Source organism: Theobroma cacao, chromosome 3 (assembly GCF_053813885.1).
Source record: "Theobroma cacao isolate CCN51 chromosome 3, ASM5381388v1, whole genome shotgun sequence".
NCBI lineage: Eukaryota > Viridiplantae > Streptophyta > Magnoliopsida > Malvales > Malvaceae > Theobroma > Theobroma cacao.
Window position 1 is genome coordinate 3,938,256 of NC_142641.1, and position 26,162 is coordinate 3,964,417.

The 26,162-nt window shown below is 33.6% G+C and overlaps 1 protein-coding gene across 2 annotated transcripts; it reads right to left on the reverse strand.

Moving 5' to 3' along the window:
- Positions 1 to 2,683: 2,683 nt before the first annotated feature.
- LOC18507069 (uncharacterized) lies at positions 2,684 to 24,903 on the reverse strand. 2 transcript variants are annotated; one of them, XM_088804254.1, is made up of 11 exons: positions 24,586 to 24,903; positions 24,411 to 24,479; positions 22,838 to 22,933; positions 22,587 to 22,738; positions 22,415 to 22,465; positions 19,248 to 19,730; positions 18,667 to 18,810; positions 18,338 to 18,433; positions 18,107 to 18,154; positions 16,938 to 17,374; positions 2,684 to 3,396 (listed from the first exon to the last, which is right to left on the reverse strand). In XM_088804254.1, the coding sequence occupies exons 4-11, from the start codon at positions 22,687 to 22,689 to the stop codon at positions 2,773 to 2,775; spliced, it is 1,986 nt and encodes a 661-aa protein (XP_088660380.1). In that variant the 5' UTR covers positions 22,690 to 22,738; positions 22,838 to 22,933; positions 24,411 to 24,479; positions 24,586 to 24,903; the 3' UTR covers positions 2,684 to 2,772. The 2 variants fall into 2 exon arrangements, with proteins under 2 accessions (XP_088660380.1, XP_088660381.1); XM_088804255.1 differs by lacking the exons at positions 24,411 to 24,479; positions 24,586 to 24,903 and having other exon boundaries at positions 22,838 to 23,013.
- Positions 24,904 to 26,162: the final 1,259 nt, after the last annotated feature.

Consider the following 26,162-nt stretch of genomic DNA (forward strand, 5'->3'; position numbering starts at 1 on the left):
TGTAAAACAGCCTATCTATAAAAAAACTTACAAAAGTAAATTTATCAAACAGTTTTAATTTAATTTTAAAAAACTATTATTTTCATAAAAACTTCATAATAGCTTTTAAACTAAGAAAAATCAGACCAAACATGTTCTTATTTCAACCTTAGAGCCTGTTTGGTTTGCTTTTTTTTTTTTAGCATAAAAGCTATTATGAAGCTCTTATGAAAAATAATAGTTTTTAAAACTGTTCGGTAAATTTACTTTTTATAAACTCTTTTTTATATATAAACTGTTTGACAAACAACTTATATAAACTCTAATTTTGGTTAAAATTACCATAAAAGGTATTTAATAAATAACTTTCTATTAATCATGAATTCTTTTGTTCAAAATGGAAAAAAGTTAACTTTATTTTTTATTTATTTAAAACAAAATTTTGGAAATATAAAAAGTATTTTTATTTAACATAAAGTTTATAATTAATAATAAATCATAAAAAAAATTCACAAATAATTTATAATTAACACATAATTCATAAATAATTTATATAACAACAATTTCTATTTTCAATCAATGCAGTAGTTATTTGGTTGCAAACTCTACCTATGTAACTATTATCCAATGCTCTTTTATAAGTATATGAACCCATTTCTCCATCATTACTTTTTTCTTTTTAACTCTCAAGAATATAATCAGGATTACGATCACATCTGTTAAACTCCTCATTTATAACACTACACTATCTAATATAGTTATGAAGTGTCGTTGTTGCAATAATAATTTTTTCTAGTTTTATCAACGAAAATTGCTTCATATCGCATAAAATATGCCACCTATTCTTCCAAACTCTAATTATTCGTTCAATGACATTTCTTAATGAAGAATGAGCATGGTTGAATGTTTCTTTTACATTTTTTGGCTAATTGTAACCTTTAAAATCAAGAATGTGATATCTTTCACCTTTATAAAGTGCTAAATACCCTTTCATGTTAGGATAACCAGCATCCACTACATAATATTTACCTAAAAAAATGTTAAAGGTTTCAATGTTGGTTCATTAAAAAAATTCAATAGATATATATATATATATATATATATATATATATAATGGTAAACTTTATATCATAAAAATTATAAGTTCGACCTTCTGGAAGGTGAGGGAACACGTTTTTCATTTCTTCAAACACAGTTGAAAAAAAATGGGTGTCGTGTGCAGTGTCAAGCCAACTAACAACCACATAAGAGAATAACATGTCAAAATTACATATTAACATGACGTTGTGTGTTGGATATCCCTTTCGACCAATAAAACGAATTTGATCATTTGCAGGAAGAATAGCAGGAACATGTGATCCATCTATACGACCAATGCACCCTTGAAAGTAAAGTCAATATCTACGGTCATTTTTAATTTTGAATAGAACTTCTGTAAATTGAAAATCTAAAGCCTTGACAATTTCATTAGCCAATAAACATAAACTATCTAACATTTCACCAAACTTCCTACTTACAGTCTCTCTCGATTTTTTAAATTTATTTTGAACATTACAATTTGTTTTGCTATGTGCACAAATCCAAAGAAACATAGCAACCACCTTTAATGTTGTCATGTCTTCAAATGGATGTAACCATCCCTGATTCATCAATGTATCTATAAGTTGCAATACAGCATGTGATTCCATCCTAAAAATGTATTATACAGGAACTAAATTAAACAAAATTAAGGTGTTTAGGGATTAAATTGAAAAAAATATTTAAAAAATAAAAATCTTTGAGTAGATGATATATGTACTTACTAATAAGCCAAATGCTTAATTGTAAAAGATTTATGGTGTTAAGAAATAAATATAAATATTTTCTTACTTCGTTATTTGATTCCATAATAGGTATGTTAATTTATCTTCTTTATAAAATTAAATTTGAATTCCCTTTCTATAAAAAAATTCCAATATTTTATGAAATTATTTTTATGTTATTAAAGATTGCATTACACTAAAATCACTCATCGACACACAACACTAACAAAGGTATTCTCGCTATTTTGGCTTTATGGCATCCATATTAATCTCAACAATATTCCCCCTTATATATGCATTGTGTTGTCAAGGCCATGTACTTAAGACATTTGAATCAAAAAATTGATGTATTGATATGTTGGTTGTTATATCCAGTTAGGTGTTATGACAATTCAATGTAATTAGCAATGCTACTTGGGGTGTGTTTTCTTTTGTTTAATTTCTGGACAGGGGAATCATTTCCTTTGCCCCACTGATCCATACTTCGAAGTCAGCTCTGTATCATACTGATACTTAATAAAATTCATATTTGATTGAGCAATAAAAAAAATTACTAGTCTTTGGTCGGTGTAATCTGGTTTCAATGACAGTCAAAAAGTTATGAAATATTCAGGTGCTAAATTCAAGTTTCATTTAACTATCTTCTTTATTTGGCTGACTTTATTTTTTTATTGAATGTGTATATTGATAAAAATCATTTAAGTTTAATTATCATTTCTACTATGTGTACATATATTAATAAAAATTATATAATTGTAATTGTAATTTGTACTATGTAGAATTAATTTATAATAAAAATACTATTGCCTTAAGTATTTTTAAAAATGATTTTATTGTAATGGAAAAGTAAGACACCTATTTACAAGTGAAAAATGGCACACAATTTCTGCAAAGCAAAGAAAAAGGAAAATCGTACAGACATACGTCATTTCTAGATTCAGCTAAGGCCAAAGCTTAATAAATTATCTCTTGATGCTGGTAATACATTTAACTAGATCCAAGGCTTCATTTTCCTATCAAAGATTCCTACTCCATAAGTTGAAACAATTACTTCTACAAGGAGAGGAAACTGCAACCAGGCGAAGAGAGTGATTGGAATACTTGCAAGTAAAATGATTGGAATGATTATGCACAGTCGCCCTTGTAGCATTATAACCAAGCTAGCACAAAAGGCTGCCATCATTGTCGCTATAGAAATGAAGAGAGTGGAAAGGCCAATAATCAACTTGTTAGGTAAAGATGTAAGGAAATCTTCCATTGCATAACGTGTAGTGAGAATGCCAAGAAACATCAACACCGAAGTAGAAGAAGCAAAAAGAGAAATGGCATCTGATATTATAAATATCATAAATGCAACTTCATGCTTATGCCCGCTAGTTAAAAATATGGGGAAACCATTGTTTTGGTCGTTACCACCAGGAACAATAAACGCTGCAGCAAACATAATAGTCATGATAAGAGTACCCACAACTGTTGATGAACTTGCTAGTTGCTTCATCCATTCCTCCCCTTGTTTACACAAGTCCTTGTGGGTTTCATCAAATATTTGTTTAGCAGTTTGCATTTTATTATTTGTATATCGTGCATGCACTTGTGGCAGAATGTTCTTCGTCTCCTGTATTCATAATTTACATCAGAGAATATATTCAACTTCACCATTTTCATTTTGTAGATGTGAATTTGAGCTCCAATTAAAGTTTGATGTAACCTTTTTCCATTTAATAAATCTTATCTCACCTATCTCATTATTTGAAGTCAAAATTAATTTCTATATTTGAATATGAAATTTTAACCTTAAATGCCTCATTGAGTACATATTTTGCTTGATTATTAATGTTTGAAAAATGATTATTTTGACATATGTGATAATAGTACCAAATTCTAAGCTACGAAAAATGAATGCGAGGAATGAACATTTATGTTTTCATCAATATCATGGAAAAAATTTAATGTAATGAGATCTCCTATGCATTAAAGGAGTCATTTTCCTTTCATAAATTTTCTTCTTTTCTCGTACATATAATGCCTTAACTTTTTATTAATTTATGAAAGGAATTATGTATAAGAAATTCACTCGAAAAGTTTCGTTGAAAATGATCCTTTATTTTGTGACGTAAACAAACTACAAATCTTAATTGACATTATCATGCAAATCTTAGTTGAATTTATATATTCTAGGCTATTTACTAGGAAGTAAGTTAATTACACTTTTTGAATTTTGATAGTCTAATTATAATCAAATATTTGATTTGATATCTAAAGTTCAAAAATGTACAATTAAATATTCAAACTTCTACTTTCATTAATTATTTTACAGATCACACTAATATAGTTAGACTAAATTATGATGTATTTCAGATAACCAAAAAAAAAAAGAGACATTTCACGAGCCTTTTTAGGATTTATTCTCTGTTTAGGATATATTATACTTTGGTTATTTAGTTTGGGAATCGATAGTTATTGCTACTAGCAACACACTATTCTCTTGGCTAATGGTTATCGAAATGCCATGCTTTAAAAGAGAAGAAATTGAAAATGGCAAAAGAAAGTGAGACAGCGACGAGACCAAATGTGAGACCAATGGATGGCGACACAAGAAACTATTAAAGATTGAGTCAATATTATCCATTGGTAGAGTCTTAATAAAGTGGGAGTCAAAGTAACAGATTGCTATAATCTGTGAAGCCACGATTTTTGCATAAAATTAGGAAAGAGAATCTTCTATAAATAATGTCAAGTCTTTTGTTTTTATCATCAATTTCAGATCTTTATCTACTCTTTAATCTTACACTATTTCTTTTAATACAGAGGTCATTTATTCCTTACATATTTTATTGTGTTTATCTTTCAATTTCTTGTTTGTTCTACTATATTTGGCTCTTTGTACTTGATCTCTTTTTATTATTTTGGTATTCGAGCCAAGTTGAAGGGGTTTTTTGTTCGTGCTGATCAAGATGAGAGGGAAGTTTGGAACAAAATTTGAGATTCCACGTTTTTATGGAACAAATTTTGCACTATGGAAATTGAAGATGCATACAGTACTTGTGAAGGATAGCTATGTTGCTACCCTCTTTATAAAGGAATACAGACCTAAAGGCATGACTGACAAGCAATTTGTTGAAAATGATGAAATGGCCTTGGCAAATTTGCAGCTAGTTTTAGAAGATAATAATTTGTTCAATATAGAGATAGAGACATCCGCAATAGGTCTATAGGACAAGCTCAAAAGTATTTATGAAGGCAAGTCTTTGATGAACAAAATCTTCCTGAGGCTTTAGTTGTATAATTTGAAAATGAGAGATGGAGATTCTGTGCAAGAACATCTTAACCAATTCAATTCACTTGTCAGTAAGCTTCAAGCCCTTGATTTTAAGATTAATGATGGAGAAAAGGTAAGTATCCTACTTTGTTCTATGCCTGATTCTTGGGATAATTTGATTATGAATCTAAGCCATGTGAAGGTTTTTTATGTGGATTCCATTGTAACATCACTACTAACAAAGGAAATGAGGCGTAAATCCACTCAATCTAATCTTGGTGATGCTATGTATGCTCGAGGTAAATCCACTAAAAGAAATTTGGTGACAAAGAAAAATCAAGATCTAAGTTTAAAGGCCAGAAGAAATTGACAAAGTGTTGGAATTGCGGTAAGTTAGGGCATGTGAAAAAGGATTGCAAACACCAGAGAAATGAGAATCTTAGGATTGGTAATTCTCTTGGTATCATAGTAGAAAACACATCAACAGCAGAATATGTAAATGCATTAGCAACAACATAAGAAAAAACGAAAGTCCTAAATCAATGGATTCTTGATTTTGGAGCATCTTTCATATGACTCCACACAAGGAATGGTTTCACACTTATAAACCATGTGAAGTTGGCATTATTTACATGGTTAACAACGGGGAATGTCAAGTAATGGGAATTAGAGAGATGAGAATCAAGATGTTTGATCGCTGTGTTCGCACCATTTTGGATGTTCAACATGTACTTACTTTGAAGCAGAGTATTCTGTCCCTAGGGATGTTTGACAAACTTAATATGCAATTTGTTGGGAAAAATTGTCATCTGAAGGTGATGCAAGGCATCATGGTGGTAGCTAAAGGAGAATTGAAGGACAATCTATACAAATTGATTGGTGAAACCTTAGTTGGAAAAGCTGCTATCGTCGGGGACAAGTCCGACCTCTCCATGGTTTGGCATAGGCGGTTGGGGCACATAAGTAATCGTGGACTTCAAGTACTTACAAACCAAAAGCTTTTTCCTAGTTTCAAATCTGTTTCTACAAGTTTTTGTCAAGATTGTCTGTATGGAAAGCAACATAGATTAGCTTTCTCTTTATCTACAAAAAAAAGTTAGAATTTTTTGGATTTAATACACGTTGGCACTTATGAAGTACCTGCTATTACTATTGATGGATGTTCCTACTTTGTGACTTTTATTGACGATTTCTCCCGCAAGGTATAGATTTTTATGCTAAAAAATAAGTCAAATGTTTTTGAGAAATTCAAGATGTTCAAAGCACTAGTTGAGAATCAAAAGGTTTTGAAAATTAAATCTCTCTAAACTGATAATGGAGGAGAATTTTACTCCAAGGAGTTTAATGTTTTTTGCAGTGAACATGGTATTAAAAAACAACTAACAGTGCCAAGAACACCACAACAAAATGCTGTTGCAGAAAGAATGAATCTCACTCTCCTGGAACGTGCTAGAAGTATGATGATGTCAAACCCTATTTTATAAAATAATTACGACGTCATTTACATTATCAATAGAATGTTTGCATGTTTAGGAAGTTCGAAGAATCGTTAAAAGACGATATTGCCCCTATTGGTACCATTAAGTCGATTAAGCCTCGAACTAGTTCAAATAGGAATTTTAAGGTGAAATTAAGAGTTTCACAGTTCAGGGATGACTCAAAATGGTAATTCGGAGTTCGATGATCAATTTGGAGTCAAATCAAAATTTTCACTATCTAGGGGTATAATGGTCATTTGCCACTTGGGGACAAAATGAAAATTTTGAGAAAAGATTTTTTGGCCCCATTTGATTTTATTGGAGTATGATTTGAGGTTTAGAAGTGAAAAAAAAATTTTAATTTCGGTATAAATTGGAATACAAGGGCGAAATGGTAATTTTGCCACCCCGAGGGCAAAACGGTAATTTTGCACCCCCAGAGCATTTTTCCAGCACAAGGTCTTCACCCATCATCATTTTTTACCATTGAATAATGTGTGGTGGAGAGAGAAAGCTTAATAGTTAAGAAATGACACATGGACCAATAATAAGGTGACATGTGTCAAGTTTATATTTATTAATTATTTAACTTTAAAATAAACATAAAATCAGCCAATTCTCTTTCATATGGCCGGCCAAACAAAGAAAAGGAAGAACAAAAGGAGGAAAGGAAAAAACAAGAAACCTAGGTGGGAAAATTAAAGAAAAATTGGTGGATTTCAAGGAATCAAGCAATCAAAGGTAAAATTTCTTAATTTTGACTTGTGATATACCTTTCCCATGCATTTCTCCTTATTTTTTATGGTTAGATTTCATGTTTTCATGGTGAATTCATGGCTGCCCAAATGGGTATGGAGAGAGAATGAAGTTAGATTAATTTGATTTTAAGTTATGTTAGTGTTTTTAGTTAGTTTAGCATATTTAGAAACAAAACAACAAGAAAAGAATTCATTTTCCTCCATTACCATTATTGGCCGAATTTTCTAGGGGAATATTGGCTGCTGATCTTGATATTTATTTGAGGAATTATGATGAATAATGATGAATTATGAGCCTAGAAAAATAATGAAAATTTTCGGAGCAAAAATACAAATTTTTACTCACTAGGGGTATTTTCGTAATTTACTATCGAGACTGATAATTTGCACCACACTGAGGAACATTAAGTCAATTTGGGTGCAATTGAGGTATAGAAACAGAAAAAAATTAATTTGGAGTTTAAACGGACGCGTATATCGATTTATCGGGTAAAAGACCGAAATAGGCTAACATCGCGTTTAAGCAAAATTTAGACATTTTGCACTTCATATCATGCATTAGTAATATAAATTAGTTTATTTTGGTTTAGTACCAAAGTAGTAAACCTCTTAATTGTGCAATTTGTCAAGGTGGCGAATCCTCTGGCAAGGGCAAAGAAATCGCACCCGAGGAATAATAGTTGGAGTACCCGAATTTAGTTTTCGAAAACTGTGAGTAAACTTATTATCGTCTTAATTATCTAGAGTAGTTTTATACAATTGTGTGATTTTATGAAAAATGGGTTTAAATGGTAAATTGCTATATTTTAGGAGAAATTGTGATTTTATAAAATGATTTTATAAATTTTCTGAAAAATCGAATATTGGTTTTGAAAATAGAGTAATTGGAGACTGTCTGCTTGTGTTGTAAATTTATTGTTTTAAATTGAATGGCTTATGACAATAAATGAGCATGAATGGCTAAACTGATTTTGGTGTTAGAATTATTTGTACTGTGTATTCAGCATTGAGAGGCTAGGTTGCGATAAATTGCCATGTAATGCAGTAAAAAGATTTTATAAATCAAGTGGTAGATAAAAGATTAGCTACTGCAGTGGTGGGGGGTTCCGTGAGCCAGCCTATTAGAGGGGCACAGTAAACTCCTTTATATTCTCACCTCGGTCGTAGAGGCGTGTAGGGTATCTCCTGAGGTGGGTTTTTTGAGTGCACTTCACGTGGACCACCGCGTGAGAGTGAGACTCAGCCAACGCCAAGGAACGGCTATGTTGTCAAAATAAAAACAAGTTTTATGATTATATAAAATTTTTGATAGCCTTGGCGAACTCAGCTCGATACCCCTGGTCCAGGTGTCCCGAAGTACAGGATTTGGCATGAGCCAAGTTTTGAGAAATTTACGAGCCATATTGATTATTTGGTTGAAATGAATATTCGTGTTGTGAAAAATTTGTTGAAATGAATTATTTTTAATTGTCTCCCTTTACTCGCCTTTAGATTATTTAGATGGTGTTTGTTTACTCACTGAGATTATGTAATCATAATCTCACCCCTCTTCCTATCCATTTTTCAGACTCAAGACAGTTTGTTGATAGTTGAGTAAGACGAGAATTAATCTCGGAGTTGCATCCTAGAAAGTAAGGTTTGTAGCCCTACACCCTCTTGGTCAGTTGGGGGCCCACGTGTCACTGTAAAAGAAATTTTATACTTCAGTTATCTGATTTAAAGTATGTATGAACATATTTATCTTTTACACCATGTTTTTGGCGGGTTTCGGTATTTTTGAAGAAAAATGACGAAAATGCCCCTATGAGCCAAAAAATAATATTTTATTGTTTTGATTTGGAAATGACTTATGATTTCTTGAAAAGCGAGATTTAATAACTGTCGCTCACCGAGGAGATGCGAAAGCTGATGCTAAGCCTTGTGGGATTTCGATCGACATTCGGGGTAATGAGTGCCTATCGAGACGTCGCGGGGGTTGTCACGTGCCCGATGGGAGTTCCGAGTCATGACAGACGAGCACTGTAAGGCTAGGTAAGGAATTCTAGGCAAAAATTGTAAGTACTGCTTGTTACTTAATTAATCGTTCTCCTATAGTGTCTCTTGATTTGAAAGTTCCAAAAGAGGTTTGGACAGGGAAACCTGTAAATTAATCTTTCTTGCGTGTGTTTGGTTATGATGCTTATGTTTGGGTTCCTACAGAACAAAGAACTAAATTTGATAAGAATTCAAAAAAATGTATATTTATTGGCTATGAGATCGATAGAAAGGGTTACAGATTGTGGGATCCTACTGCTAGCAAGATTATTTTTAGCCGAGATGTTACTTTTAATGAAAATGTTTTTAAAAGCATAATTGAAAAGCAAGAAGCAAAGAAGATTATAATTGAGCAGGAAGCAAGTGTTGATGAAGAAGATATGTCTTAAAATGAACTTAAGTGAGAATTATCCAATGAAGAGTTTTCTCTTGTAGACCCCCATGAAATGCAACATGTTCTCGAAGGACAATTAAGCCTTCAGCCATGTACGATGATTATATCACTCCTTTAAAGTCTCAAACTAATTGTGTTAGTGCTTATGTTGCATTAGCAGAAGAACAAGAGCCTACATCCTATAAAAAGCCTTGTGACTCCATTTATTCAAACGAATGAAAATGTGCCATGGAGGAAGAGATGAAGTCCTTCCATAAAAATGAGACTTGGAACATTGTTCAGTTACCTGAAGGTCGAAAGGCTATTGGTTGTCGATGGATTTACAAACTGAAAAATGATTTAGATGGGAATGTGGAAAGATATAAGGCTAGGCTTATAGTAAATGGGTATGCTCAAAAACCCAATATTGATTTTGATGAGGTATTTCTCCAGTTGTTCGTTTGCCTACTGTAGACACTAAATATATATATATATATATATATATAATATAAATAAATAAATTTTAAAAAAGAAAAAAAATAAAAAGAGGTACAACTGGCAGGGTGCGGACACACCCTGCCAGGTGCCATCCTCACCCTGCCAGACGCGAAAAATTCTCGTCTGGCAAGGTAGTGGCAGCATGCCCCCTCCAGAGGCCAAGAACCTAGTATAAAAGGGATGGGGCATTGTAGCAATTGGGGGAGGAGAAGCCAAAAAAAAAACCTGCAAAAATCAAGCAATCAAAAAACACAAAAATCCCTAGTCTCTAACAGCCAACGATCCTTAGCCACAATAACAAAAAAAAAAACAACCTATAAAAATCTAGAAGCCAGTAACCACAAAGAAAAAAAAAGAAAGTGCCGTCTGTGGGGTATTAAAGTTTGGGAGTTTGGGTTGCGGTGGTGAAGTGTTTTTAGAGCTTGGTTGAGTTTGGATTGCTGCCGGTCGATCATGGAGAAAGGGGAGCCGGTCCAGGTGGGGAGCGACGCTGTCAGTTAGGGAGAACCGACCGTTGGAGAGCGACGTCTCCGGTTGAGGAGAACCGATCGTTGGAGAGTGACGCTGCTAGTTGGAGAGTCGATCGTTGGGAAGCGACGGTGTCGATTTGGAGAGAGAGCTGACCGTTGGGTTGGCCGGTGGTATGTAGAAAGAAGGGAGAGAATAGGGTCTTTAGAGAGAGAAACTGAAAAAGAAGAAATGAAGAGAGGAGGGGAAAATAGAGCTTATATAGTAAGGGCGTAGAGGTCCCTAAACAACGTCGTTCCTAGCTTATGGGGAAGCCTCTCCTTATCACACTGAACGATGCCGTTTTGATAGTTGGGTGGCCACCTTGCGGGATACCAGGTGGAACGAAGCTTGGATAAGACCGGCTATCTTGGGGCCGCTCTTAGGCCACGACAGGTAAATTCTTTTTTTTTTCTTTTGATTTGTTTTTGTGGTGTGCTTGGCTCATTGTTTAGATAGAAAGATAATTAGTTTCTTTTAAATTAGAATAAAAGATAAAATATATAAATTTTTTTTTAAATTATCAGATGACAAGAAAAAAAGCATATAAAGTGACTAAATATATATATATATATATATATATATATATATAAATAGATAAAGATGAAAATAAAATTTTTTAAATATATATGCAAAAAAAATAGAGAAGGTAAAATATAAAAATATATATTTATGTAATAAATAATAGCAAAATTAGGTAGAAAAGTCATTTAGTTATAAAAATAGGTCCAACAATAAAAATATATATAGGGAAATAAATGAACATTTAATAAAAAATAAAATAATAAATAGTAAATAAAAATAAAATAATAATAATATAGCTTTGTATAAAATAAAGAGAGAGGAGTACAAATGAGGAGAGAACTAAAATAGCATAATTGTTTAATTTAACACCGATGATGGGATGATCGGTCGGGATGCAAAAGTCACAATCCCGAGCCAATTTTTCCTAGGTTCGGAATCCGAATTAAGGCTCCACCAGTATGATGGGAGGGCCTCGATTTCGAGATCCCGAAATTTTTTTATAAAAATAAAAATTAACAACGCAAAATTACTCAATAAAGACAATAGATAAAAAAATGATGATAAAATAATAATAATAATAATTCAAATATATAGTAAATAATTAATTTGTGAAAATGCAATATACATGACAAAAATAAAAAAATAAATAACAAAAAAATAAGTAAATAATAATAAAAAATCTAAGATAACAACTAATTTAAAGTTAAGCATTAAATGGAATCATAACAATTTATGCAATTATAAAAGGAAAATATAAGAGTAACTTAGAATAAAAAATGTAAGGTATAAAAAAATAATAGTAATTAGAAATAAAATAAAAAATATGATAATAAAGAATAAAATAAAATAAAAATAATAATTAAATAATAAAAAATGATAAAAAATATGTATATAATAAAATAGATAATTACATTAGCCTAGCATGTATATGTTGCATCATATATATCATTGCATATAAATATTTCTATTTTCGAGTTTAAGCTCCGATGATGGGATCTTCCGAGGATCTTGCGAAGGCGAGTATTCCTCGAAAAGTTCTCTAGGTGAAAATGTGTCCTCGGATCCCACCAATATGATGGGAGGGCTCGAGAAACATCTTTAATAAAAGGCTTTTGCTCGTATTAGGTTCATTATTTATGAAAACATTATTTTTAAAGAAAAACCTACGATAACCCCGATGATGAGATTTATTCGTCGAATTTACGAAGGCGAATTTCTCGGATTATTTCTTAGGTGAGAGAACGCCCCGGATCCCACCAGTATGATGGGCGGATCCGAGAGAACGTCCTCGATAAAAGGTTATTCGTTCGACATTTTTCATCTCATATCATGCATTTCATCTTGCCTCACATTTGCATTCCATTTTAGGTTGAATATGAGATAAAAAAAAAGAAATAATAACTAAGGAAATATAGTGAACTTAAAAAATTAAAGCCTAATAGAATAATCTAAAAATGGTACCGTTCATGGAACGGGCGTCCCGGAGGTGCTAATCCTTTTCCGGGCGTAACCGTACTCCCGAACTTAGATCTAGAAAAACGTAAACCAGTTTAAGGTTCTTTTCGGTGGGTTTAAAATTAATTTAGGGCTTCATCCATTAAAATCGAGTCAATAGGTGGCCAATCGCACCTAGTAAAAAAGATTGGCGACGACTCCTATATTTAGAGTTTTCATCACGCCTGGAGGTCGGATTCCCAGACCCGCACGTTACGACACCTACTATTAGAGTTGTTTTGACTCTTACTGTTGCTTATAATTTTGAGTTGGAATAATTAGATGTGAAAACAGCTTTTTTACATGGTGATTTGAATGAAGAAATCACAACTGGAAGGCTTTGTTGAAGAAAGTAAGAGAAATCTGGTTTGTCAGCTGAACAAACCGCTTTACGATTTTAAGCAAGCGCCTAGGTGTTGGTATAAGCGATTTGATTCCTTCATTGTGAGCTTGGGTTTTAAAAGATGTGAAGCTGACCATTGTGTTTATGTTTCTAATTTTAATAATGGCTATTTTTGCACCTTGTTATTATATGTGAACGACATGATTATTGCAAGCAATAATTTGGAACAAATGTCTACCCTAAAAGTTCAATTGGTTGGGGAATTTGAAATGAAAGATTTGGGAACTGTGAATCAAATTCTTGGGATAAAGGTACTCAGAGAAAGAAAGGACAGAAAGATCTAGTTATGTTAAAAAGGTTACATAGAAAGAATTCTGCTGTGCTTCAATATGCAGAATGCAAAACCAATAAGCACCCCATTTCTTGTTCACATTAAATTGTCTTCAGAATTATCTCCCAGCACTGAAGCGGAGAAGGTAGCGATGTCTTAGGTAGCATATTCATCTGTAGTAGGGTGCCTTATGTTTGCCATGGTATGTACAAGACCAGACCTTGCACAAGTAGTGGGAGTAGTTAATAAATATATGGCAAATCCAAGTTGTGATCATTGGATGGCTGTTAAGTGGATCCTTAGATATCTAGGAGGCACACAAAATGTCTCATTATGTTTTGGACACTTAAAGCCACAATGCATTGGTTTTGTTGATGTAAATTTTGCTGGTGATATGCATAAAAGAAGATCTACTACAGGTTATATTTTTACCATGTTAGGAGGTGCAATCACCTAAGAATCAAAACTATAATCAATTGTAGCATTATCAACAACGAAGGTAGAATACATGGCAACAAAACATGCTTGCAAGGAAGCTACATGGCTACAAAGGCTTCTTAAGGAATTGATGATGAGACAACAGGAAGTTATTTGTGTAAATAGTGATAGCCACAGTGCTCTTCTTTTGGCTAGACACCCAGCTTTCCACTCACGTACAAAGCACATTGATGCCCATTATCACTTTGTTCGAGATGTGGTTGAAAACGGCAAGATTATCTTGAAGAAAATTCACACAAACTTGAATCTTGCAAGCATTTTAACCAAGTCTGTGACAAGAGAGAAGTTTAATCGGTTCAAGAATTCCCTAGGCCTTGAAGCAATTATTTGTGATGGAATTGTGTCTTCAAGTGGGAGAATTGTTGAAGATTGAGTCAATATTATCCATTAGTAGAGTCCTAATAAGGTGGGAGTCAAAGTAACAGATTCCTATAATCTGTGCAGTCACGATTTTAGCACAAAATTAGAAAATAGATGCCTTTATAAATATCGTCAAATCTTTTGTTTTTATCATAGTTTTCAGATCTTCATCAACTCTTTAATCTTGTATTATTTCTTTTAATATAGAGGTCATTTATTCCTTACATATTTTATTGTGTTTATCTTTCAATTTCCTGTTTGTTCTGCTATATTTGGCTCTCTGTACTTTAATCTCTTTTTATTATAAACAACAACCAGATTTACACCTTTTTCACCGAAAACATCCCTCCTAGAATTCACTGGAAATTAATGGCTCGATTCTATATGTCAACAGTTAATTTGTCAAAGTCTTAGATGCTTTCATCCCACAAACAAGGAGTAAAGGGAAAAGAAGGTTTGGATTCGTGAGGTTTGCTTCATAGTGGGAAGCAAAAAAGGCAATTGATCATCTTCATGGTTAATGGCTTTTTGATTTTAAGCTTAGTGTGTACTTGACATGTTTTGAAACCAGGAACACGTTCTGGAGAAGAAGAATTAGTCAACGTGAATTAAATATGAGTAATATAGGTTAACAACTCCATGGTGAGGTGGGTAACTGTGACACAAAGGTTGAAGGTAGGAAAACTCATGCTCAGGCGTTGATGGGTGAAAGTGAGACTGAGCGAAGCGCGAACTAGCAAAAAGAAAAAATAGCTGGTTGCAGTAGAGCTGAATGTGAATCCGTTGTGGACGAGGAGAAATTACACTGCCTGGAACTCAGTGTTGTCGAAACTGTAAAATTAAGTTTACCGAGCCAAGCATGGTCTTGGAACATATGCGATGAGAGGCGTATAAAGCCTGGAGGTAAGAAGAATATCTGGAAAGCAGTTGCTGATATCTTTCCAAGACAAGGGCTTTTTCCGAAGCCATGAAAGAGTCTAAGGGGGCATGGCTTGAGGAATGGTTTGATTATGTTAAAGAATGGTTGGAGGAGTTTACTTATACCAGTCGACAGACATGGATTGCGTACTATGGTGTGCCTTTGCACGCGTGGAATGTGTTCATGTTCAGGAACATTGCTAATACGGTGGGGGAGTCCATTTGCATGGACGGAAAATCCTTGAAATGCCAAACTCTTTTCAGGAGTGCAATGCAAATTGTTACCAATGAAAAAATGAAAATTAAAGGTGTTATCAAACTGAGAGTGGGAAACCGATTCTATGATATTCAAGTGTTAGAGGTTGAGCCGGAGTTCGTCTCTCTATATCAATTGTAACATTCAATGTAAGTCCTGCAACGGAGAGGAAATATTTTCCAGCTCAGGTAACCGAGTCGATTAATGGTGGGTTGAAGGTGAGAGAGAAACTAGTCTTAGAGGAAGGTACATCGCAGTTGATCAAAGATGTGACAGCCCCTGTGATACTTTTGAAGAAAGGGGTGAAAGGCTACCCGAAAGGAGGGCTACACAGTTGAGGAAAACCTTTGTATGAATTTGGTACCTGCAATGGGAGGCGGGGTTGGAAACACTAGATTGTCGGCTGAAAATATGAAAAGTGGAAGAATTATGATGAAATTGAAGAGAAGCTTCCGAATTCCATCTCCAGGAAACAGAAAAGATTCAAGAAGAAAGGCAAAAAAGCTACTAAAAGGGAGAGCAAAACAAGGGTAGCACCGATTGCCAATGATTCACTCTCTGGTGGAGATTTTACAAGAAAAAATGAGGGTATAAGGATACATGGAATATTGGGAAGCAGCTGGGGTTGACTAATATGTTGAGGAGCAACAGAAAATGGAGGAAATCGTGAAGCAAAAGTCGCAGTGAGACGGTGGAATTGTATGATATTTACTGCTTTGATTTTTATTATGTTTGGGTGATTCGATCGGTTTTGAATTTGTGGTCTGACTTTGTTGTCTTAGTCTCAGGTTGATGTTTTTGTTTCTGTTTGGGTGAGACTTTAAGCCATTTCTGCACTTTCTCCTTACCTTTGTAATTGTTATGTTTTTGGTTGCTCGAAACAATTTTTATGGGTTGTGTCGACTAATAAGGGGTGGCATTGCATTGTGGAATTTTGAGTCGGGTTCGGGCTATTTTACTGGAAGTTAAGTTTGTTCAGCTAAAGTACAGTTATGGGGGTGACTTGGTGGAACATAAGGTATTGGGATCTTGCGTGAAAGTCAGTACATTGGGATTGTTCTAAGATTCAAACTATATATGCAGAGGTGGTTGCTATCAAAACTAAATTAGATTTATTTAATCTGACTCTGATTGGGGTTTCATGGGTAACAAAGAATTGGTGAGGCCGTGGGAATACTTGAAGATTTTCTTAGAGAATGAGAGGTTACAGAAAAACATCGAGAAGGTGATTTTCCAACATGCTCTCAGGCGAAGCTAGGAGTTGATGGCTATGATTTACGCTATGCCAGCTCGGCGGTAGAAACTCTTTATGGGTGTAATTTCTGTTTGATTCTAATGGTCTAATATTAATGAAATTAAACTTTTAACCAACCGATAAAAGATAATAATAATATTTGGACTGTTAGTGAAATTATTAACTTTTAATTATATTTTGGGGTTGCCGACTCAGTTAGCAAATGCATGACTCAGTTAATAATAATAGTAATAATAAGCTACGTAAAGTATAAGAAGAAAGATGAATACCTTAAACCACTGTAATTCTCTTTGCATCTGCAGAGCTGCACCTGATATTTGCGTAAGCTTAGCTTCAGAATCAGGACCCAACTCCGCTGCCAAATGTAATAAGGCATTGCCATAAATATCCACATAAGGAAGGAGTTGCCCCGTCAAAGCAGGAATCCCACAAATGAGGCTAAAAACTTTCTCTTGACGGTGTACGGCTGCAATCATGAATATGTTTCTACCATGATCGTCAGTGAACGACATTACATCTGGATTGGCTTTCCACATCTCGATTATAAACTCCGTTACCCCGAGCTTGGCAGCTCCAATCATTGCGTACCGCACTGCACCTTCGAGGATTTGTGCTTTATCAAGAGTAGATATATATTTGGCAATCCTGCGTAAAAGTTCCATGGCATTGGCATGATCCGACTTTAAATCATATATTTGTTTAATTCCTGCATCAAATCAGGATGCATAAGTCTAAGCTTTATAATAATTATAAAGCTGTAGAAAAGAAGATAAATGGTTTCTCGAAAACTTGCGAAAATAATAATAAGAATAATTATAAACTGCATGTTTTTCCTCTTTATAATTTCAAACTTTACATCTTTTCTTTAAATTTTTTAATTTATATTTTTTTTTTGAAATTCAAAATTTTTAATTTATATAAAACAATTTAATCATTAACTTTTCAATTGAGAAATATTACACTTAAGCAACACATATTTATCGTTGAGTAAGTTGACAGTTAAATTGATGAAATGATTTCTTTTTATAACAGATTATAAGTTTAAAAACAAAAAATGTATGATTCCAACTATGAAAACACATATGATATATACAAATTAAATTATAGAGTCAATGGTGCAATTAGTTTACTCTAATAATAATAATAATAATAACAATAAGCTTTAGGTTTTACATGAGATAGAGATGCTCATGAAACAAGTTATCCATCGAGTTTGTGAGCTTGGCTCGATCCGGATGAGTTTTGAACCCGAATTCAGAATATTGTTATGTTAAATAAATAATATACTTTAATCTAAAATATCATATTTTTGAATTATTAACAATAAATCTAATTTAAATAGATGGTTGAGCTTGGGCTTGGGGAATTAAGGTGCTAACAGGCGATGGACCAGACTGGGCACATTTACACTCTAAGTGAGATTAATTGACATACGAACCAAACATATTTAGAAGATTTGAGCCCAATCCGAGTAGCTGCTTCGCAACTGCAAAACAAACCCATATGATTTAGACAATGCTGCTGAAGAAAAATTAATTCCAAGGAAAACAGCAAAAAAGTTGGCAGAAACATACCTTAAATTTTTTAAAAAGAATAGTTCTGAGGAATATAGCAGCAAAATTAGTTTTCTTATTTGATGCATTGTTCCTTTTTTATGGCAGAAACATACCTTGCGTAATGACGCTCTTGTTCCCTTCGCTCTGTCTCCGCCCAGAAATATAAGTAAAAGCATAAGTGGAGGCAGGTGGTTTGTTTTCCTTCAAGCCTTGAATATGAAGCTAATATTAGTATATTTAAACCTAGGCATATCTCATCCCCTTTCTCATGTTTTATTTTCAATTGAACTATCTATCTCCTTTACAAATTACTCTTCCAGTTGGAATTACAAATTTTGTTTTTGTTTTTGTTTTGTTTTGGCAATAACTAATAAATTAATATTATTCTTAATTCGAAATCAAATTTAATATTTTACAGAATAAGAAAAGGGATTGATCTTACAATAATAGATCCATCGTTGCCAAAATGCAAGCCTACTTCCACTGAGATACAAGGATTTTTCAGTGAGCCCAACAAGTGGAATGAAATTGATATCAATATTTAAGCTTATGGCCGGACATTGTCGGATTAGATCGAAAGCAACATCTGATGACACACAGAAAAATTGTATATAATATGTTAGAATTCTAATAACATCAAAGTACTAAAACGAAAATACTAGTGATCCCAAAAACTTTGCTCACTTAATATATCAATAGTTAATGTATATCTTATTTATACATTAGTTAATTCAACCATAAATTTTAAATTTATTTAATAATTAACTTGCCATATACCATGTTTAAATAGAAGTGATGTAACAAGTATCAAGAATCTTAAAAAAGGATAATGCTTTTTGTCGACTATCATATTTAGATAAAGAGATAGACCACTCAAAAAAATAAAAATAAAAATAAAAAACTAAGATACAAGGAGTATCATGTGTCATTGTGAGTGATTGAACTCGTTTTAGACGATAATAAAATTGAAACGATTAATAGTTCTCAATTTTAGTTACTATGCATGGAGTTTACGACACTTACCAAATTGTTTGGACAGAATACAAGCATTGAGTAACCTGGATCCATGAATTTTATTTTCCGAGAGTAGGAAATCAATCGGAGTCACGGAGTATAGATAGCCAAGTGTATCCTTGTGGCCTCCAGTACATGCCTGCAAGACTGGAGTACCTCCTTGCAAATTTACAGTAGTAACCAACTTTTGGTTCCTTTTAAACAAGCATTCTGCAATCTCAGTATTGCCATGCATAGCAGCAAAGCTCATGGCTGTATTCCCATTATTATCTGTTAAGTGAAGGTCTTCGTCTGACACAAAGCTTACCAATAACTTAAAAATCTTCAACTGACCAAGAACAATTGCCGCATGAAGAACAGATCTATAGTGAAGAAATTCAGCATTTAATGGAAAGGAGTAGTTGTTAAGGAACTTGTTCACGGAAACTAAATCACCACTAGAGATATTCTGGTGCAAGGTCAAAAGAAGATTGCGTGAAGGAATCTCGATCCCTGCATTATAGTATTCATTGTCTTTCAAATTTAAGGAGGAGATAAATAATCAAAGCATGTAATAAATTATTTTTCTATTGTCTCCCTTATATTTAGCTAAAAAATTTCAGACATGTGTCTAACTATTAAGCAAAGTTAAAAAAAATACAACATAGCGATGGTGATGTGGCAGGTTTGCTGGTGGGATGAGAGTCGATCACAGTGCTGCTGAACAGAGGAGGGCGAGTTTGGAGACGGAGGTGGTTAGGGTGGTGTCAAAACAGACTAGGAGAAAAGGAGGATTCGGGATACTAAGTTCAAACACTTAGGTTTTTTGATGTATAGATAGAAAACAGCATTAGGAAAAATTCTAAAATAAAAATTAAAAAAGAAAAAGTAAAAGAGAAGAAAGAGATGAAGAAAAAGAAAAAAAGAGAGGAAAACACAGGAACGATAGTTTATGGAAAATATGACACAATGGCATGGCTTGAGTGTATATTTTGCTCTGCGCAGCTTTCCCTGGTTTTTTAATGCAGCGTTAAGGTGGAAAGCCGGTGGGACTTAACTTCATGGTCGCAGGTCGTCTCAAATGAGCCATCATTGCAGGTACTGTTATAGATTTTGCGAAAAGTTTTGAAATGGTGGGTCTACCTCTCGAAGGCTTGCTTGTTTGTGAATGGCTCATGAAACGGTGTCCTATGTTACGAGATCACCTTTCTACCTTGGGAAAATTGTTGGCTAAGGATGGCTACTTGTTTGGGCTACAGCCTGAGTTTTGTTGAAAGCAGGGCGTCGGTGGGCTTGTGGGATCGATATCTGTGGCGGAGTGGACTGTTTTTGACCTTTGTGCCTTTTATGCTACGTGGCCCAAGAAGGCTTAGGTTGAGGAACTTTAGATTTGGGATTAGTTTAGAAGTAGGACACATGTTGTACATGTGGGTCTAGCTTTGGCGGTATCCATGACAGTATGAGGCTATTTGGATGCAATGGGGTGATCATAACCTGGTCCCGGGCTCTTTCTGTAAAGCCTGGCAGTAGACTCTTTGTTTCAGGGGCTAGTTTTTTGTTTTTCTTTTTGAAAGATGGTATTTTATTGATAGCGAAAGCTTGAATGTCATGTAGAGTCTTATACATACTTGATGGTAAAAGACTCCTTTGGCATCAAAACTAGCTTTGACAACAGTCAGTAATTACACAATTTCAGCTGCTAAAAGGAGATTGGCAGCACCCACAGTAACTACACAATTTCAGTTTTTTGGGGTATATTTTGATCCTATTTGGCAACCAGATGCATTTTTAAAATTTTTTTCAGCACCCAGAGGAAGCCATGACAGGGCATGTCTTGTTAATGGCTCCTTGCTCCATTACTGCATGTGGTAGTATTTTGTATATTTTCTAAAGTAATGAAATCTTACTTGATGCTTTTCAATAGATATATAAATATTGAACATAGTATCACGTACAAGGAATTATGGTGATTCTTATTACTATTGACCCAAATGTGCATAAACATAAAACTAAAACTATTATGACCAAAATGTGTTTTCAAAATAAAACTATTATAAGTGATGGTGAAGTTTTCAAACTTCAAACTTGAATTTGCATTTATGTAAAAAAAAAAAAGAAACTTGAATTTGCATTTAAGCCTTAATACAGTATTTATCAAAATGCGGTAAACTTACAATTCTTTAAAGAAATCAACTTTAATGCCTTTCACAAAAAAATGTTAATACGGTAACTTACAATTCTTTATTTATAGTTAAGTGGATATATGCAATTATATAAATTCATTTGACAATTTTTAAAAACTTTAATATTGATATATATAATTAAATTTCCAAATAAATTACCTAAAGAGACTTACCTATAGAACCCTAAATATAGAAATGAAGATAATAAAACAAGCAGACAAATCTAGAAAATGAGAAGAGGAGAGGCATAGAAGAGGTAGTTATTTTTTGTTTCAATCATTTGAAGGACTACCAGAACGCTCAAACTTTGTAAAGAAACCAGAGCCCAAAACAGAGGGTAACATGGTCCCAGGCTCCCAAACACCACCTTATGTCTACAAGGTGAATTTCGATGGTGCTTTAATCAAATTGGAGTAGAAAGGAATAGCTCAAGATGACGGGGCGTGTTAGTGTAGCTGCTTCAGCATCGATTGACATGAGGTTGGTCGTTTACCTAGACATAATTGAGGCACATGCAACTTATGTCCAACACTCAGGACGATTTATTTTTCAAAAAAGCTTTTTCATGTATTGAAGAGTAGCATTCAGCTACCAAGCCTTTGATTTTGTGGCTGAGATGGGATCAACTCCTATTATTTTGAAGGGTGATGCCACAAAGCTACAGCTTCCAGATGAACAACTTCTGTAGGTACAATCATTGCTGAAGCAAAAGTAAGAATGAGACATTTTCAAGAGTGCTTTTGTCATTATACATGTTACGGGGAGGGTAATGAAGCCGCTCAGTGCTCTGTTGCAAAAGAAAATGGCTTGGCTAATCATGATATTTATTTTGCCCCATGATGTTTCATCCCAATTATAATATTAGTGAAGTAAGTATAGAATCTTAACTGGGTATCTGCATGTTAGTTGGTTGACATTTTGGTTTTAAGAGTAGGATAGAGTTCAAATCTCCACAACTGGTAGACAAGCTATAATAACATTTCCTAATGTGCAGGAAAAAGAGAGAGATATGACCTGACGCACTCGGTTCAACTGCTACTGACTGGAATTCAGCCCCTTCAACTGCTGCGGAAGTGGAAGATTAAAAACGAAATTTCAGAGATAAAAATGTAAATTCAAGCCAAAGATGGCCTCTTATGTAATCTCAGCAACTTCATAGAGACAGCAAGAGAGATGGGTGAATAACCTGGAGTGATTTCTGGCGGCTGTTGTTGACCTGCTACTAAATGAGACTCGTCTTGTGATGATTTCTGGTGACCGCTCCCACTCAAGGAAGTGTTCGTTGCCATGTCCAACTGTTATGGCAACAACTACGTAATGGTAGACGAAACTTTAACTCTGTAACGACAAGGCAATGAAATTGGAAATGATTTTGAGTCATGTCAATATATAATCATTTTGATCTAGTCTAGAGCATGGACCCAAGGTAAAACATACCTTGCGTGATGACGTTCTTATTCCCTTCACTTTGTCCCTGTCCAAGAATATGAATAAAAGCATCCCTTGAGGCTGGGGTATTCTTTTGCTTCAAGCCTTGAATATGAAGCCAAGCTAATATTAGTGTTATTTAAACCCAGGCATGCCTCTTACCCCTTTTCCATGTTTTAATTTCAAGTGAACTATTTAAGTCCTTTACAATTACTCTTCCTAATTGATTATGCATCCTCTTTATTGCCATTTAAATCTTAATCCAAACAACATTAGCAGTGAAACATGATCAATATTAATCAAGTAAAAAATTAGATTGATCAAAATCATGACATAAACAATTAAGAATCTCAAAATAAGAAAAGAAACACAAAGAACTCCAACAATATACGTGATTCAAGAAAACTAATCTTTAATTTCATGAAAACAATAGATATCTCATTTTGTCCATAGTCATATTTACATATTTTTAATTTAAATTAAATTTTTAAATTTTCATATTTAAATATTTTTTCACTAATTTAATAGTTTAAGATTCAAATAGAATTTAATTAATTGAAAATAGTATTACATATTAAATAATATCTCAAAATTGAATTATTTTTTATTTATTTTATAGATATATTATTTGATTATTTAAATTTTATATATAACCTAATATAATTTGTAGATGCTTATACCTAGTTTTAATCAATAAATAAAAACTTGTCAAATTATTAGTTGTTGACACCATTCATAAAAATTTCTGACTCTGCCCCTACCCCTAGTTGACACCCAAGAGTTGATTATTGAGTTAGATTCTAACTATGCTGTAAAGTGGTCTAACAATTCCTCTCTTGCTCCTTGGCGTTTGAGAAATATTAGTAACTTTATCTCCTCCATTAACAAAAGAGTCCCCAACTGGTCTGTTGTGCATTTTCCTCGATCGGGGAACAAGTTAGCTCATGATCTGGCGAAAGCTGGGGTTGATCGAGCTGCCAATTTATTAAGAATTTTCAGCTAAGTTTCTTCTGCTTTGCCTTCTTGGTGTTCTACTTCTGATTCTGTTCTAGTTATTCTGTGTTGTTTGGCCTGGTTTTTTGCTCCCCCTGGTTTGTTTCGGGTTCTGTTTCTTTTCTGTGTTGGGTTGGTCTTGGTTGTTTCTCTGTTTGTTCTATTCTTTCAATCAACATAAGACAAGCTTAGGATCTCGTGAGAAAGTCAATCGCACCTAATAAAAGTAACAATTGATAGAAACTCTTACGTTGAGTTTCAGGACCTACCGATTATGACATTGCTAAAGAAAAAGTAAGAATGACACAGTTTCAATGGTGCTCTGTCATTATACACAGGAAGGGTAATGAAGCTACTCAGTGCTCTGTTGCTAATGAAAAATGGCTTGGCTAACCATGATGTTTATTCTTCCCCACGATGTTTCATCCAAATTGTAACATTAGCGAGGATAGTGTAGGATCCTAACTAGGTATCTCGTTCGTTGGTTGGCATTTTGGTTTTAAGAGTAAGATAGAGTTCAAATCTCTACAACTGCTGGACAAGCTATAACAGTATTTCCTAATGTGCTGAAAAAAGAGAGAGATATAACCTGACGCCCCTGGCTCAACTTTTACTGAATGGAATCCATCAGCTCCTTCAACTGCTGCGGAGGTGGAAGCTTAATAACGTAAATTGAGAGGTAAAAAGGTTAATTAAAGCGAAAGATGGCCTCTTATGTAATCTCAGCAACTTCATAGAGAAAGCGAGAGAGATGGGTGAATAACCTGGAGTGATTTCTGACCACTGTTGTTGACCTGCTTCTAAATGAGACTCGTCTTGTAATGATTTCTGGTGACTGCTGCTTGCCATGTCCAAACTGTTACGCCAACAACTACGTAATGGTAGGCGAAACTTTTAACTGTGTAAAGACAAGGCAAAGAAATTGGAAATGATATTGAGTCATGTCAATATATAATCATTTTGATCTAGTCTAAAGCATGGAGTTAAGGTAAAACATACCTTGAGTGATGACGTTCTTATTCCCTTCACTTTGTCCCTGTCCAAGAATATGAACAAAAGCATCGCTTGAGGCTGGGCTATTCTTTTGCTTCAAGCCTTCAATATGAAACTGTTATTTCAACCCAGGTATATTCCTTAACCCATTTCCGTGTTTTAATTTCAAGTGAACTATTTATGTCCTTTACAATTACTCTTCCTAATTGATTATGCATCCTCTATGTTGTCATTTAAATCTTAATCCAAACAGCATTAGCAGTGAAACATGATCAATATTAATCAAGTAAAAAATTAGATTGATCAAAATCATGACACAAACAATTAAGAATCTCAAAATAAGAAAAGAAACACAAAGAACTCCAACAATATACGTGATTCAAGAAAACTAATCTTTAATTTCATGAAAACAATAGATATCTCATTTTGTCCATAGTCATATTTACATATTTTTAAAAATCATGTAAGTTAAGGTCATTGTTTTATAATTAACTTAAATTAATTTTAAGCCTTTTGAGCTTATTTTTAGTGCCTATTTGGCTTGATTTTTTTTTTCAATTTATCTATATCTTAAAAACAAAAGTCAGGCCAAATAAGATTTTGAGACGTTTTTAAAAAAATCAGTTTTTTTAAAAAAAAATAAAAAAAAAGGGAAAAGCTCTAGGAACTTTCTTTTCACTTCTTTTAAAAACATGTCAGCTTTTTAGAAGAGTTTTTTTTATTTCCAAAATGTCCTCATCTATTAAAAATAATCCCAACATTACCCTCTCAAAAAATATCTCCTCTCTCAATCAATCTCCCTCTCTTCTCATCCTCTCTACAAATCACCTCTCTCCAATGCAAATCACAATCTCGCTCTGCTCTGCCTTTACCTCTCTTTAAAAAGACTACTAAAAAAAAAGAACGTGTATAAAGTTATTTATTAAATATCTTTTATGATAATTTTAACCAAAATTAAAACTTATATAAACTGTTTGAGCTTGTAGACATTATGTTTTTATTTCTATAGACTTTTATTTTGTATTTGATTTTTTTTTCATTGTTATTTTATTAATTATTAGAATTGAAGGCCATTAGTGGTCCAGTGGGCTTTGGGCGGTCCAAATTTTGCTTTAGTATTCATTTAAAAAGAAGTGGACTTAAAGTCAAACCCAAAGACTAAGCCTATTACTGAAAACAAGTCCAATAGAATTAAGTTGGCAAAAAACAAGATCAAATAGGATTAAGACTAAGAAATTAGGATTAAACACGACTAATCTCAAGAATCTTCTAGAAAATACAAGGAAACAGAATAAAAAAAAGACAGCCAGCAAAAGGACTCAATGTCACGACCAAGAACTCTCATCGG

Excerpts from the sequence above, each read along its gene's own strand:
- LOC18507069 (XM_088804254.1), bottom strand. The coding sequence starts at position 22,689 with ATGGCAACGAACACTTCCTTGAGTGGGAGCGGTCACCAGAAATCATCA. Across the intron at positions 18,155-18,337 it reads CAAGAGCGTCATTACGCAAG|TTGCGAAGCAGCTACTCGGA; the intron begins GTATGTTTCTGC and ends TTTGTTTTGCAG. Across the intron at positions 17,375-18,106 it reads AAATCTTCTAAATATGTTTG|GAATTAAACAAATATATGAT; the intron begins GTTCGTATGTCA and ends GATTTGATGCAG.